Raw genomic sequence first — 14,734 nt, forward strand, 5'->3', positions numbered from 1 at the left:
TTTCCTCATTAGCACCAAGATGAGATGAACCTTCAATAGAAAAAATGATTTAACCCTGAAAATGATGGACCGCCTGCATCATCAAACTTCATGGCAGTGACGATACTGTATCCTCAGGCAGAAAAATCATGTCCTGTTTGAACACTAGATGGCAGCATGGGTCAAAAATATGTTTCTTATGAAAACTGACACACTATAAATACACCAGAAATTATTCTTGTGAAGGGTAAGAATATCAGATGTACACTGAAAGCGTTATTGTACATCGGACTGACTCAAGAAAAACAAAAACATTATTCACTGAGTGTTGCCACAGTTTCATCATAATCCGGAATAAATCACTTAAAAAACAGAAAGTCAGTGGGAAAGTACTACAACTAAGAACACTTCCTCTACGGTTAGAAACATTTTACTGTGTAGAAACCTACACTGAAAAGCGGATGCGTGTTGTCATATTTTACCGCTTTTTAAAATTTGATGGCAGTGACACGTCCCAATAACGCTGGGCCAAGATTCCCACTGCGTTCCCTCTTCTTTTAACAAAAGTCCATAAGTGTCTGGGAACTGCTGAACTTGTGGGAGAGGAATGTTATCCGATTATTGATTAATGTACTTTATTTCAGTATTGGTATATATTCTTTTTTCTGCATCTGTGGCTTGTTTTAGATGCAAATATTATAGCTTCCAGTTTGTCAACAGTGTTACATATTCTTTTTTAATGATGCTCCAAATGTTGTCACCTGGTGAAAGGTCTGGACTGCAGGCAGGTCTGTTCATCACCGGGACTCTTCTACTGTGTCGACACGCTGTTGTAATCAGTAAGTGATTCAAATTCAAATTCAAATTTTATTTTATTTGTCACATACACAGTCATACACAGCACGATATGCAGTGAAATGCTTAGACAACTGCTCGTGACCTAAAATAAAAGACTATGAATAGGATAGGAAATAAAAATTAAAATAAAGGGTAAATTTAACTAGGAAAGAATAAAATAAAATATAAAAATTAAAGTTAAAAATAAAATAACTGTACAACAAAATACACAATATAGAAAATATATAAGAATATATGAAGAAATATAGAACAATAAGAGCAGCTGTACAAGTAATAAATGGTAATGAAAGAAATGTAATGTCCAGGGTTGTGCAATCCACATATTAAAGTGTCTTGTGCAGTGCAAATATGCTTAAAAGTGATTTATTTAAGTGACTTGTGATAGAGTGATTTGATTTGATGACCACCAGTGTAGTTGTGCAGTGGCCACTAGTGTAAACAAATGTCCAGAATGTCCAGTGTGTGTGTAAAAACCATATGTGTGGGTCAGTAGGACTATGTGGTGGTGTGATTGAGAGACCGTATCGCCTGCGGAAAGAAGCTTCTCCTCAGTCTCTCTGTGTTGGTCTTCAGGGAGCGGAATCGCTAACCTGACCTCAACAGAGAGAACAGTCCATTGTTGGGATGGCTGAGGTCCTTCACGATCTTCCTGGCCTTGGTCCAGCACCGCCTGCTGTTGATTGAGTGCAGGTCAGGGAGCTCGGAGCGGATGGTGCGCTCAGCTGATTGCACAACCCTCTGTAGAGCTCGTCTGTCCTGCATGGTGCTGTTCCCATGATTTAGCACTGACTTTCTGAAATATGCAAGGCCTGTCCTGAAAAACACACTCCCGGGACGGCAGCTTATGTTGCTGTAAAAACTCTATAAGCCTGTCAGTACTGATGGGAACTTTCCAGATGTTTAAACTGAGAATTCCATAGACAGCGATTCAACTCAATACAGCCAATCTTTTTGTATATAATAATTTTTGGGGACCCCTAAAGAAGTCTTACTTTGATCCAAAGGAAAAGCAGCTGTGTTTTAATCCTACTTTAAACAGTTTTTGTTCATGGGGGTGTCATTCATGAAACATAGAAATTATATGTAGCCATGAACCTCTTTGCATTTGTTACAGCTAAATTTCACAGTTCTGTTTCGTAACCGCAGCCTGAGTTCACTACGACAAGCTTTATTTTCTCTCTCACCACAAGGTCATCCTGCATCATTAAACTGAAGGCTGCTGCAAATCTGGAAGATTGATTTTTTTTTTATTTGTTATTTTTCCCTGCCCACTTGCTCTTCCTTAATAAATTCACTGAGATGTTTCTCTTTTACCCTGTACATGACATGCTGGAATAGTAAATACATCAATACCTCCCCTGTAGAATGATGATGAGTATATTCGGTTTGCTGCAGAAACAGGTCCACCGCCTGATTCTTACAAATTTGCACTTTGAAAGCAATTCCTGATCACTGCTATGCTCATTATCGCATTCTCCATTTTCTATCCAGTAAAATGATCAGATACTGGAGCTTTTGTGTTTCCTGACTTTTGTCACCCCTTTTAGCAAGATGAAATTGTTCAAAGGGACAGAAAACCCTTCGCTGTGCAAGAGAATGATAAATGTGTTACTTCCTTTTGACCCACACTAAAACAATATAATACTACATCTGCTTTTTCTCTTGCATAATCACAAGAATTGTAATTTACATGCCCATCCTATTGTCTGTCATCTTAGCAGTACAAATAACCTGAAGATGATATTTATTGGTCAAAACAACATTCGAGCTCCATTTTTTTAGTCTTAAAATGTAAAAAAAAGTATCATGATGTCAGCTCTTGTTAAGAGTGAAAATCTTTTGTTTTTGGCACCACTCACTGCTTTTTATCCTCACTCTAACAGCTCTGAGCTGCAAGGATTGAATCCTTTCTAACCAACATAAGCAGTGACAAATCAGATCAGGGACATTTTCCAGGTGGAGGCATGGGATGGCATTGGCTACCACTAAATATGATTGGGCCCCGCTGGTGCCACAGTCAATAATTAGATCCAGTAATGTATATGATTCTGAAATGTGCCACTCTAAGAAATGAGTGACTTTAGGTACTTTAAAAGCATTTTGATTGTAGAACTTGTGCACTATTAAGCTACTTATGTAGAAATATAACATTTATTTTTGTAAAAAGTTGATACTTTTTGCTTTAAAGTATTCATTGAGTACTATAAAGTACTCATTTTCCACAGTGAGTAAATATTCAGATCTCAAAGACGCCAAGAAAACAATTCCAAACCCGTTATGAGCTGATATTTATTACTTTCCCTTAATTAACTGCTTTACGTGACAATTTCTTTATTATTCATTCAGTTATAGATTAAGAGTTACAGCACAGAGGAGCCATTTATATTTGATTAATTTCAAAGATTTCAGAAAGGAAGCACATTTTAATGTATGCTAAAAACTGCTGCAATGGAAATATCTGCAAAATTAGATTAAATATTCTACATGTGGCCAGTTTATCAATAAGACAGAGAAACTGCACCACTAAATCTTTATTTTTATTACATCCTTCTCCGTGTGCAAATTTAAGAAACAGGGTTACACAGATGCTGTATGGCTAGATTTTACAATTGAAATAAAATGACAGAAGCTTCTATAAAGTAAAAGAAACAACATGTCAATCTCCAAGATATATTTTTAGCAGTCTTTTTGTAATTACCACCACAATCAGAATTGAAATTTACATTAAAACTTGAGCCGACATCTCTCAGCTGACCTGGCTATAAAATTCGCAGTGCTTCCACACAACATCTGCCTTTTACAGCTGTCTAGTTGAGACTGTAAACAAGTTGTGATTTAGTTGGCTGAATAAACAAAAAAGAGAGGCAGACGTGAATGACACAAGCGTGAAGGAGAAAGTGGGTTTCTTCTCATCTTCAGGTGGATATTCGGTTAATCGTCTCCTCCACAGATGGCCTTCACACACTCACAGTGGTCGCCCGACAGATCTGACTGGAGGACACATCAACACAAGCAAAGAGTCAAGCATCCAAAAGCACATCCCACGTTCGGTCTGGATCACTGCAGTTTTTTTTGTACCACCCTTATGTTCTGTTTTCTGATCAGTGAATGTGCAGTAATCCCTGTGAGCCAAAACTTTGATTGCAAGAACAGAAACTCCACCCACCTGTTGTTCAAACCTTCAAATCAGAATAAATAAGCTTAAAGGAATGATCGTCTTAAAGACAGAGGAGCTAAAACAGCTTGTTTCAGGCAGAGGGTGATCTGAGGGGCCCAGTACAAGATATTATACTGGATTATTTTAATCTCTGAATCATGGCAAACTACTCTAGTACAGCCCAAAAAAAGTAAAATATGTAGGTGAAGCAGGCAAAACAGACCACCTGTAACTTCTTAACATGTGCCAGGGCATCAGAAAAGTGTCAGGGTCCAATGTAACCACATGATGAATAAAAACAGTTTCAGAAGACTTTCAAATCAACTCTCTTGCACACATTTAGCCTTAGAGATTTTGTATTAATAGATCCATTTGCTATATAATTTCATATAAGGGGGCAATGATGACTCTGACTGGCCTGTCTCAAGCTCTCTGTGTTTTCAGGGGCACAGCAGTTTCAAACTTTTAAAGTGGTGTCAGAGAAAACACTGCATTAAAAAATGATAATACTTTTCTGCAGTCAAGGATGGTGGTGGAATCATCATGATATAGGACGACTTCTTATCAGGGGGAACAGGGAAATATTAGGAAATGATGAATGCAACATGATACAGAGAAGTGCAGCAACTCGAGGCACTTCCTGGTGCCTCTCCGGCTCCGGGAGAAGATGAACTCAAATCTGACTGTCCTTAGGTGTTCTACAGAAACTCTGTAGAGTATGTCAAAGATAGCATATATTCGGGGGGATCTGACAGGAAGAAGGGGATCAACTGCCAAAATCCAGGTCAAGCTGGGAGTTGTTAAGTAGTTAAAAAAGTTAAAAACATATTTAATTATGACCAGAATTGACAGCAAATGTATCCAGTAATATTAAAGTCAGAGCGCAAAGCGTCAAAAAGATCAAAGGCTCTGATGCTTTCTCAGGAAACTGTGTCAAACTGGTATCTGTTTTTTTTAAGTATCTGGGACAAGTCCAAGTAGCACTTGGTGTGTCAGAAGAAGCCTCGACTCCACCAGGAACTCCTTACAGGCCAAATCGTCTTCTGCTGTATTTTTTTTTTAACATGATAGAGAAATGACCGGCCAAGGATTTTACCTGGTTACAACCTGTTTTTCCTCATGTCAGGTCTTGTGTTTTGGCCAAACAGTCTAATCTTATGTCCTCATTTTTATACATTTTCTTCAAGTTCTTTGAAATCCGGTGACAGATTTAATATACATCTGAGAAAGCATCGTAGCTTTGGGGGTCCAGCACCTTTCACTGAGGTCACTACATGTGTGGACTCACTCCCTGACACATACATTGAGCCAGTTCGAGGCACATGTGGTCTCATCCCTTGTATAAAGAACTGGATGAGCTCCAAAATTCCTCATGAGTTTTGGCAAATAATACAAAAGACACACCAAACATAACCAGTTTTTTTACCAATAGTTTTTATCCTCTGTTTTGAGATGCAATCACATCTGTTCACAACAGAAATAATATCAATTTATGCCTCTCGTGCTTTATTTGTTTCATGAAGCAGTAAAGTTATATGAGCAATAGTGAAGCTTGCAAAGGAGGCAACTGGACTGCTTTAAGTTTGTGAAGATGTTTTAAAGCTTCTTCAGTTCTAAAAACAAACAGCAGCGTGTTCCAGGTATTTAACCCCCGAGAGAGGGATGTCGCCTATCGAAGTGGTCATTTACCTAATATTGATCATCACAACCCCGTACAGCCAAGCTGTGAAAAAAGGCCTGGGTCATTATCTTTGCTCGGGGTTAAGGGTCAAACCACTGTAAGACCTTGCTCCAGCATATCATGTGACCTTTTGAGGTCACCTTAGGCAAGGTGAAACTACACAGGAGAAACCCAACAGCCAGTCCATAAAAGCATTGCATAACATAAATGTAGATGAGCCACGTCAACAGGATGATGTAATCTTAAGATCCCTTTGCAGACACTACACACTCACAACGTGCCTCATGTGACCTCAATAGGTCACATGACAGGGCGGGGTAAGATATCACCGTGGTTTCGCCCATATGCCTGAATTATATTTGAGTGGGAAAGCTGAAAGCTTCCACACAACCTGATGTGAGAAATGTAGCCATACCTGGGGCTGACGGAGCCAACAAATAATGTGATTGGCCTGCTCAGCACCAGGCTTTACTAAGATTTCCTGCAGAAATCTAAATCAGGCCTTAACCCCAGTGATGGTATTCACCCGCAACCTTTCTCACACCTCGGCTCACGCGATGACGCACATGATCAATATCAATAGGTCGACGAGGACCTCTGAAGAGGAAAATCTACATGAGGGGTTAAATACCTGGGACTCGCCACCTTTTGTGACAAAGCAATCCAGCTACTTTCTTTTTCAAGCTCTTAAGACCTCCATGACCCGGATAACCGAGAACCCACAGACAGATGTGAGCCACAGTTGGCTGCCCGTTCAGTCCTTGTGCTCCAGAGCATCTCCTGCTTTTTATGTGACTCCAACCAGAAAATCAGAGAAAGATATTCATGATGCGCGCATGGCTTGTATCAAATAAAACACAAACGACTTCATGAAAACTTAAATGACTGCATAATTTACTGGCATAGAAACATCAGCTGTCTTTATAGTTGCCTCTGATGATACAACTTGTAGGTGGCGTCTCTTTTAATCTCCAATGAATTAAGATGTCGCTCTTTCGCGGACTTTTGGAATCTGACGTGAAGAACTGTTGCAGCACTTTCTGATTTCGCCAGTGATCCAGCAGATGAGTCATTTTGTGTCAGTACTCTCTTTGTGTGTCTCTGAGGGCCTCCAGACTCGTTTAATTATTCAAAAATATTTTGGTTTGCAGATATCAGAGTGATTTTTCCAAAGAGACCCGAGCTGCCGTTACTGTACGTCAGTGAAATTAAACTTCAAAGTCTGATGACGTGTTAAACCTCAAAGAGTGAATTAACAGAGGCCAGTATGAGACGGATCAAGCTCAATCAAGTTTAGCTTCAGAGTGCATAGAAGTCCTCTGATCGTGCTTGAATTTATTATGTTGCTGCAAACTGTGGATCCCTAAGATGAGCTGTACTGGAGTGAACCCAGTTCAGCGTGGCTATGGTAGCATCAGGTGGCTTTATTCAGACTTCATTTATTGAATCAATAGAATTCAGAGGAAAAAACTGAAAAAGTGGCACTAAAAGTTAAAAATCACATTTCTCACCTGAATGGCAGAGAGCAGTGAGTGTTCGTAGAGTTTCTTGAACTCGGCTCTGATGTCCAGCAGGTCGATCTCAGACCGACTCACCATGATCCGGTTCAGAGTGGACTCATCAGTTCCTGCACCCTGAAAATGAGATTCATTCAGTTAATTTACAAAATATATTTAAGCACAAGGTGGTAAATGAATCCAAAACTAATTATCGTTCTCTGTGTAACATTAGTTTGTGTATTTTGTTTTTATTCTTTTTATTGTGTTTTACTGGTCTGGCCCATTTGAGATCATACTGTTTGTTTTTTCCACAAACTAAAAGGAGATTAACAGGCCTGTTTAAAGGGTGGGTGGCCATAAAAGGCAAGGAGCTAAAAAAGATGATCAAAGGATGAACTGAGTGGCTGGATGAGTGGTTTATGGTCAACATGCTGGTTGTGTTGTGCACCAGCTATCAAGTTACCACAACCCCATCACACCTTATACTGGAAACTCGAAATGAAAAACTCTGCATGAGCGCTTGTACAACAGGAGAAGGACTCAAAACAGTTTTTCCACAAAGTCTCTGGAAAGCTGTTTAAGGATCAGGGAATCTCTGGGCTCCTGTACAACCACATATGTGCTCTGAACCCTGCCAGCACAAACTGAGAGACACGAGAGGCCGAACTGACACCAAAGCGCAGCCGCTCCACAAGGGTGTAAGGTATGAAAGGATTATTTTTAACTTATGCAATGTTACCCGGATAATAAAATAAGCAGAAGAGATCCACTTTAAATGCCCAATACTGTTTGGTAATAAAACCTTAACTGTCTGATAGTCTATTAGTCACATGTGCATACTTTTTTATATGATAATTGATAAATTGGTAAATGCACCAGATAGAATTAGTGTGAAACAATAGTGATTGCAGGACAAAATTTGTATTGTACCTTAAATTAAATGACTGGATCAACAAAAACAGTGTAATCACCTTCATGCTCTCATGCAGGAGTTCTGCAAAGTAACCTGGTACACTCTTCACACATTTCACTGGAAAAGGAATTAAAAGGTTTGAACAGAATAAAAAAAAAATCTATATCAAGAGTTTTAAACATTTTTTAATTATGCTGAAAAAACCTCCCACAGCTGACCATGCTCACATTTTAAGGCGCCGTAATGATGCTGAATAAACTAGAAAGAATGTAAAAGAGAGGATTACTAAGTGTACTGGGGGGGAAAAGTAAAAAAGTAAAACCAAAATAAACTGATAACGCAAAAATAAACAGCAAACGCTAAAATACTGACATAACTGAGAGCTACCAAATGAATAAATGAAAGGAGAATCGTTAGATTTAAAGCTGCTGCAACATTTTTCACTGTGTCCTAATGTATTTGGACACCACCATATTGAGTTTCTACATGAGTTTGTCCACATATTTTTAACTAACCACTAACCCTGACCCTGCAGATCAGCTTACCAACAGCCACGAGCAGGTTCTCCAGGTCTCCTGACATCTCCCCTTCAATGCTTTGCTGCAGGGTCTTTCCACTGATGTTCTTGTATTCAATCACAGCTGCATAAAAAGCACCAAATCGCTTTATTATTGTTTCTTATTGGGGAAAAAAAAGCCTTTACAAAACACACGGTGTGACATACTTTGTCTCAGGTGAGGAATGCTTTTTTTGCAGAGGATTTCAATGAATTTAAATTCATCAGTGCCCCACTTTTTCTCCCCGGCATTGTAAAGAGCCTGTGCAGAAATACAAACAAAGCTTTAAATACATACATGACATAAAGAGAAGCATCGACAGCACATATGACAGACATGAAGAATACCCCACCTTGGCATCTTCTCTTGCCTTATTAACATCCACTGTGGTGCTCTCATCCCGCTTACCCTGAAAACGAGAACAAAAACAAAATCAGTTTGAACCATTTCATCGTTCTTCTGTCTGAGTGATGACTTTTAGGTTCAGGGGACTTGTTCCTTTAAAATCTTCTGTTACTTTTATTTCACATATTTTGTTTACATATTTTGCTACTTTAGCTGTTTCAGATAGATTTGATATCCATGAATGAAGAATGTCGAAACTTAACAGAAAAATGGAGCAACGTTCCAGCCAAGCTGCTGAGTTCCAAGAAAAGAGAACTGATTACAAGAAGAAACTGCAGAACTGGAGCAGCAAGTTTGCAAAATGAATGACGGCGCACGAGCAAAGGAGATTTCATTTCTGTCCAAAGGTGCTCCAAGCGTGCCGTACAATGTGGAAGACATCGTGGTGATTACTCATCGCGTTGAAAAGGAGGAGGAGAATCGTACGGGGCAAGTAAATCCAGTTTGTGAAACGAAATGAAGTCTGGACGCTTTCCAAAGACTGAAGCATGCAAACAAGATGGCAGATGTTTTACAGATGATTTGACTAAAGAAGACAAAGTGGCTGTGGAATCAAAGAGATCATTAGAAGGGAGAAATATTTTCAAGGTCTTTATGGCTTCATAGAAAATGTACAAATATTTGCATGGAGGGAAATGGAGGATATGCTGTCCTGTGAAAACCTGTTCCCATAGGAGCTAAGAGGAAATTAGAAGCCAGGTAGTGCTAATAAAAACCAGTTGATTAATTTGTCATCAGCCAGTGTGAGCACCTCCTCCTGCAAGCAGAAGTTTTGGAAGTTTGCTGGCCTTCAGCTTTCAGACAAATGCCACATTCTTCCCAGGGCTGGATGATTCAGCAATTTCACCCTGAGGTCTGACTGCAATGCTCACAGAGACTGAAGATCTCTGTCTCTACAGGACTACATCTGCATGTTAAATGTTAAAGTTCATGTCAGTACTATTTGGAAAAGACTTAAAAAGTATGGCACATTTGGAAGGGTTGCCAGAAATAAGCATTTTCTGTCTAAAAGGAACATGGCGACACGGCTTAGGCTTGCTGAACACCACCTGAACAAAACACAAGATTTCTGGAACGATAGTGCACATGCTTGTCCATATTGCACAGCACCACATCAGGAAAAATCTAAATGCATCATGTGAGCACAAACACCTCATGCCAACTGTTAAGCATGGTGGTGGATTTCTGATGATTTGAGCTTGTTTTGCAGTTTCTGTTTTGCAGAAAAGAATCAAGCTGCTGTAATGGCCCAGTCAAGTCTAGACCCCAATGCAACTGAAATTACTTACTTACTGAAAGTTATTGGTGTTAAAGCCACTGAATCTTGTGGTCTACTTAGTTTTTCACGTTTCAGTATTTTGGCTTAAGTTTTGTCACATAAATAATGACATTGTGGAATATGTTGCTGTTCATCTGAGCTTTAGCTAATTAATTTTAAAAAGACCAGATGATTTAAAAAAAAGAAGAAAAAAAGTCTTAATACACAAAACCCTTGAATTGCGTTCACTTCTCATGTAACAGACCAGAGCCAGGAGGAGCAGCGCTTTGGAATAGTCTCCCGAAACTTCACTCTCCAGGGCAGCTGTCAACTGTTTTTTGGTTTCTGGGGAGGTAAGATACGATAGACGATGCTGATGTTAGAAAAACTATCACAAAACAGACTAATGTCTGTGGTAAATTATTTTGCTGCTGTCCAGCATGGGTAAGGTATATTTTGTTCTTGTGACTAAAAACATATTAGTTTTATTATAATTCCCCCCAAAAAAGTATCAAACGTAACTTTTACCTTTGAAATAGACGTCACTGAGAGCTTTAATTTGTTGGTTAGATCTGGAGGCAAAGATTTCAATCAAGACTTTGTCATTGGTTCCAGCTCCCTGCAACAACATGCAGTATTACTCAGCTACAGTGTATTCTTTACTCTTTAGGCTTACATATCAATCAATCAAGAAAGAAATCAATGAATTCCAGTACCGATAAGTCCAAAAGTTTTTAAAGAAGTAACAAGAAGTAACAAGTACTTTTCACTGAAACTCTCAATATAAAGCACAAAGGGATGTGGATGCAAGCGAATGAAACCAAAATAAACTTGCAAAACAGCAACTTTACAACATCTGACACAAAAAACACAAGTCACAGAAACTCAAGGAGGCAGGTGTATTATTGTCAGAGTCTACGATCAAGAGGTTTTATATCAATCGCAATGACAGCCTGAAGTCTTGAACACATGGACACCACCAGATGCTGGATTTCCTCCTTTTTAATGCCCTACCAGGCCTTTACTGCAGCAACTTTCAGTTGCTATTTGTTTGTGGGCCTCTCTGCCTGAAGTTTAGTCTTTAACAAGTGAAATGCTCAGTTGGGTTAAGATCAAGAATATTCCACTTCTTTGCTTTAATAAACTCCTGGGTTGCTCTGGCTGTATGTTTTGGGCCATTGTTCTTCTGTATTATGAAACGCTGCCCAATCAGTTTCACTGCATTTAGTTGGATTTGAACAGACAGTAAGTTTCTGAACACCTCAGAGTTCTTCTTCTGAGGCTGCTTTTGTCCTGTGTCACATCATCAATAAACACTGGTGTCTCAGTGCCACTGGGAGCTGTGCATGCTCAAACCAAACCAGCTCATGCTTCGGATCATGAGCGGTTCCATGCCATCACTCTGGTAGAGGTTGATCTTGGTTTCATCTTTCCAAAGAATGTTTTTCCAGATCTCTGCTGGCTATTTTAGATGTTTATTACTCCAATCTAGCCTTTCTATTCTTCAGGGTTATGAGTGGCTTGCACCTTGCAGCAAACCCTCTGTATTTACTTTCATGCCGTCTTCTCTTTATGGTACACTGGATATCAATACGCTGACCTCCTGGAGAGTGCTGTTCACTTGGTTCAATGTTGTAAAGGGGTTTCTCTTCACCGTGGAAATGTTTCTGCGATCATCCACCACTGGTGTCTTCTGTGGACATCCAGGTCCCTAAACAAAAGCTGAGGGTCTACACATTATGTCCATGTCCATTATAGAACTATAATTGAAATATCTTTCAGTAAACAGGTAAAAAAAAAAAAAAAAAGAGCAAAACTTGTGTCAGTGTCCAATATATGGACATAACTGTATTTGGATGATGAAACCGAGATAAACTGAAAAGAAAAGCATGGAGGAGTGAAACAGCTCATGGTCAGAGCGTACCATATCATCTGTGAACCATGTTGGTGAAAATGTTGCATCTTTGAACGGGTCAGTGGTGTTTATTAATGTCTGAAGTCTACAGGGTTGCACTCTCTGCTCAGATTCAAACAAACGCTGCAAAACTGATCCCACTGAGCTTCACAGTGCAAATGGATAATGACCCGGAGCGAAATGCAAAAGCAACCCGAGAGAAATGAGATACTTCAATGGCCAAGTCAGTCACCTGATGCCAACTCAGTAGAGCAGGGGAATGCAGTTTATGGATGTGCATGGATTCTTGCATTTATTGCAAAGGATTTTAATCCAAGTATTAAAAATAATTCTTAATTTAAAAATTATGTTAGTTTGTCCAGTTATTTTTGAGCCCATCAAAATGTGCTTGATGGCTGCACTCTGGTCAGCTAGAAAACAACTTCAAGAATTCATTGAGAAATGTCACCTTCGTGGCCCGCATTACTTCATGGCAGTCGTACTCAGCAGGAGGAGTGACGAGCGCCACGAGCAGGTCCTCAAAGTCCCCGCTGGTGTCCCCTTTCAGGTCCTTCACTAATGTCTGTGAGTTAAACACAGCCCAGTGAGTTTTCAGACACTAGCATGATCCTGCAGCATTAGACCACACCTATGTAAATACCCACAGATCTCCACCCTGTAAGCTAAACAGAGACTTATCTGGCTAAACACATAAACCATGATACTCACCTGTCATGTTAAAGATGAAAAAGGAACTATTTGTGTTTAACACAGAGGTACACACGCCATCAGGCAGACAGCATTCATGTTATTATAAGAATGCAGAAGCTGGCTGATGTTTGCATTTCCAAAAACAGTGAGGTCTAATTTCTTTAAACCCTGCTGTTCTACAACTCTTTTCATTATCATTTATTTTTTTAATGGACATTGACATCAGTGAACTATTTCTTAGCCTGTTCCTTCATAATAAGATACAGGTGCAGTCTTAATAAAGGAAACAGATTTGTTTTCGTACTCTGCTGGTGGCTTTTTCATAAGCTTTACAGATGAGCTGTCTCTGAGCGCTGCTTCTGGTGGTCAGAATCTCAATCACAATCTTCTCATTCGTGCCTGAGACATTACAAATGAAAAGCAAAGAGTCAGACTGACAAACACAATAAAAGGAACAAGGAACGCAGCGTGTTAACTATGCTAGAAACCTTCAGGTTTAATCTAATAATCACCTCAATTTGTAAAGTTTACTTTATCAAAATGTATTAATAGCACTTTCAAATGGTGGAAACATGACTGTGTGCATTTGTACCAAGTCCTTCAATGGCCTTTTTCAGCGCTGCAGCATCCTGCTCTGCATCAAAGTTTGCTTTGGGCTTGATGGTTCCTCGCTCTCCACTCTGAAGAGCACAGATACATTCACCTGTCAGCATTTATTTTGCTCTTTTATGTAATTTCTGTAATCGTAAGCCCTTCGGAGACGCCTGACGTGAGGGTAAAGGGTTAGTTTGACCTACTTTTGCTGAGAAAGAGGAAGGAGCATCCACAAGGCTTTCCAAGTCATCCTGCAGAGCACGTTAAATAAGTCAAACCCTTACTGAAATAATAATAATGATGATAAAAAACACAGGACATGTCTTACCCATAAAGATCCCATGATGTCTGCAGATAATTTGTCTGCAAAACAGCAACAGCACATTCACTAACTGTCTTTATATGGTGTAACATTAAACACTGGCTTAAACGTGAACATTTTATGTACAATGAGCTTATGCACTATTCTGTAAAATTCACCTATTAATCCATCATTCCCTGAAAATACAGGATATCGGAGTCTTTGTGGGGTGTTCTTATTTTCTCATGTTTGCTGTGATATCTCAGTAAAGCACAAGATTGAAAATCATTGCCCTGTTGTCACATCTGGGCTTGTCTATATGAATATCTGCTAAACAGAAAGCAAATAAACCCTTCAGCCTGTGATACTTCTTATTACTGGAGTCACACAGATGCAAAAAAAAAAAACCTTTACAAAAACTAAAGATTTACAGTTAAAGCAGCTCCAGCAGGATACTGAGCAAACTGATTATGATAAAGACTGGAAATGTAGATAAACTGTAAGACTAATAAGGAGTTCAGGAGAGAAGTAACCATCTCTAATCAACTCTAAATGAACAGCATCTAACGTGCTGCAATGAAAGACGATAAATAAATGAGAAAAAGCTCACCTAGATTTTTCTCTGAACCGGAAATTTTACCTGCTGCACCTCCTGGTTACCTGGAAAAAACAACGAGCTACCTGAAAACCAAACTGGCCACTCCCAATCTCTACAAGTGATTGCACAGTTTTACAGTCATTAGCCTCTATAGGGCTTTGGAGTTGACGTCACGCCGCAGTGCATTGTGGGATCGCGGCGCCATGTCAGTAGGCTAGAAGGCAAAACAAGCGCACAGTGTTGGAATCGGGACTGCCAGAAACATGCTCAAAGTCAGCGCGAAAGACAAAGGGCTGTATCGCGACCGATTGCGCCCAGACGCCAAGAGA

At 39.6% G+C, this 14,734-nt stretch overlaps 1 protein-coding gene across 1 annotated transcript; it reads right to left on the reverse strand.

Moving 5' to 3' along the window:
* Nucleotides 1-3,393: 3,393 nt before the first annotated feature.
* anxa3a (annexin A3a) lies at nt 3,394-13,862 on the reverse strand. The gene is made up of 13 exons (XM_063489928.1): nt 13,835-13,862; nt 13,710-13,757; nt 13,505-13,592; nt 13,217-13,311; nt 12,671-12,784; nt 10,836-10,926; nt 10,573-10,652; nt 8,997-9,053; nt 8,812-8,905; nt 8,633-8,728; nt 8,146-8,204; nt 7,187-7,309; nt 3,394-3,828 (listed from the first exon to the last, which is right to left on the reverse strand). Exons 1-13 carry the CDS (start codon nt 13,847-13,849, stop codon nt 3,769-3,771), a joined length of 1,020 nt encoding a protein of 339 aa, XP_063345998.1. The 5' UTR covers nt 13,850-13,862; the 3' UTR covers nt 3,394-3,768.
* Between the last annotated feature and the right edge of the window lie 872 nt (nt 13,863-14,734).

Source organism: Pelmatolapia mariae, linkage group LG12 (assembly GCF_036321145.2).
Source record: "Pelmatolapia mariae isolate MD_Pm_ZW linkage group LG12, Pm_UMD_F_2, whole genome shotgun sequence".
In the NCBI taxonomy this organism is placed as follows: Eukaryota; Metazoa; Chordata; class Actinopteri; order Cichliformes; family Cichlidae; genus Pelmatolapia; species Pelmatolapia mariae.

What these genes read in the sequence shown, in the direction of transcription:
- anxa3a (XM_063489928.1), bottom strand. An exon ending in AGGCAAGAGAAGATGCCAAG is followed by an intron (nt 8,906 to 8,996) that starts GTGGGGTATTCT and finishes ATTTCTGCACAG; the next exon opens with GCTCTTTACAATGCCGGGGA. An exon ending in CACTGCTCTCTGCCATTCAG is followed by an intron (nt 3,829 to 7,186) that starts GTGAGAAATGTG and finishes TGTGTCCTCCAG; the next exon opens with TCAGATCTGTCGGGCGACCA.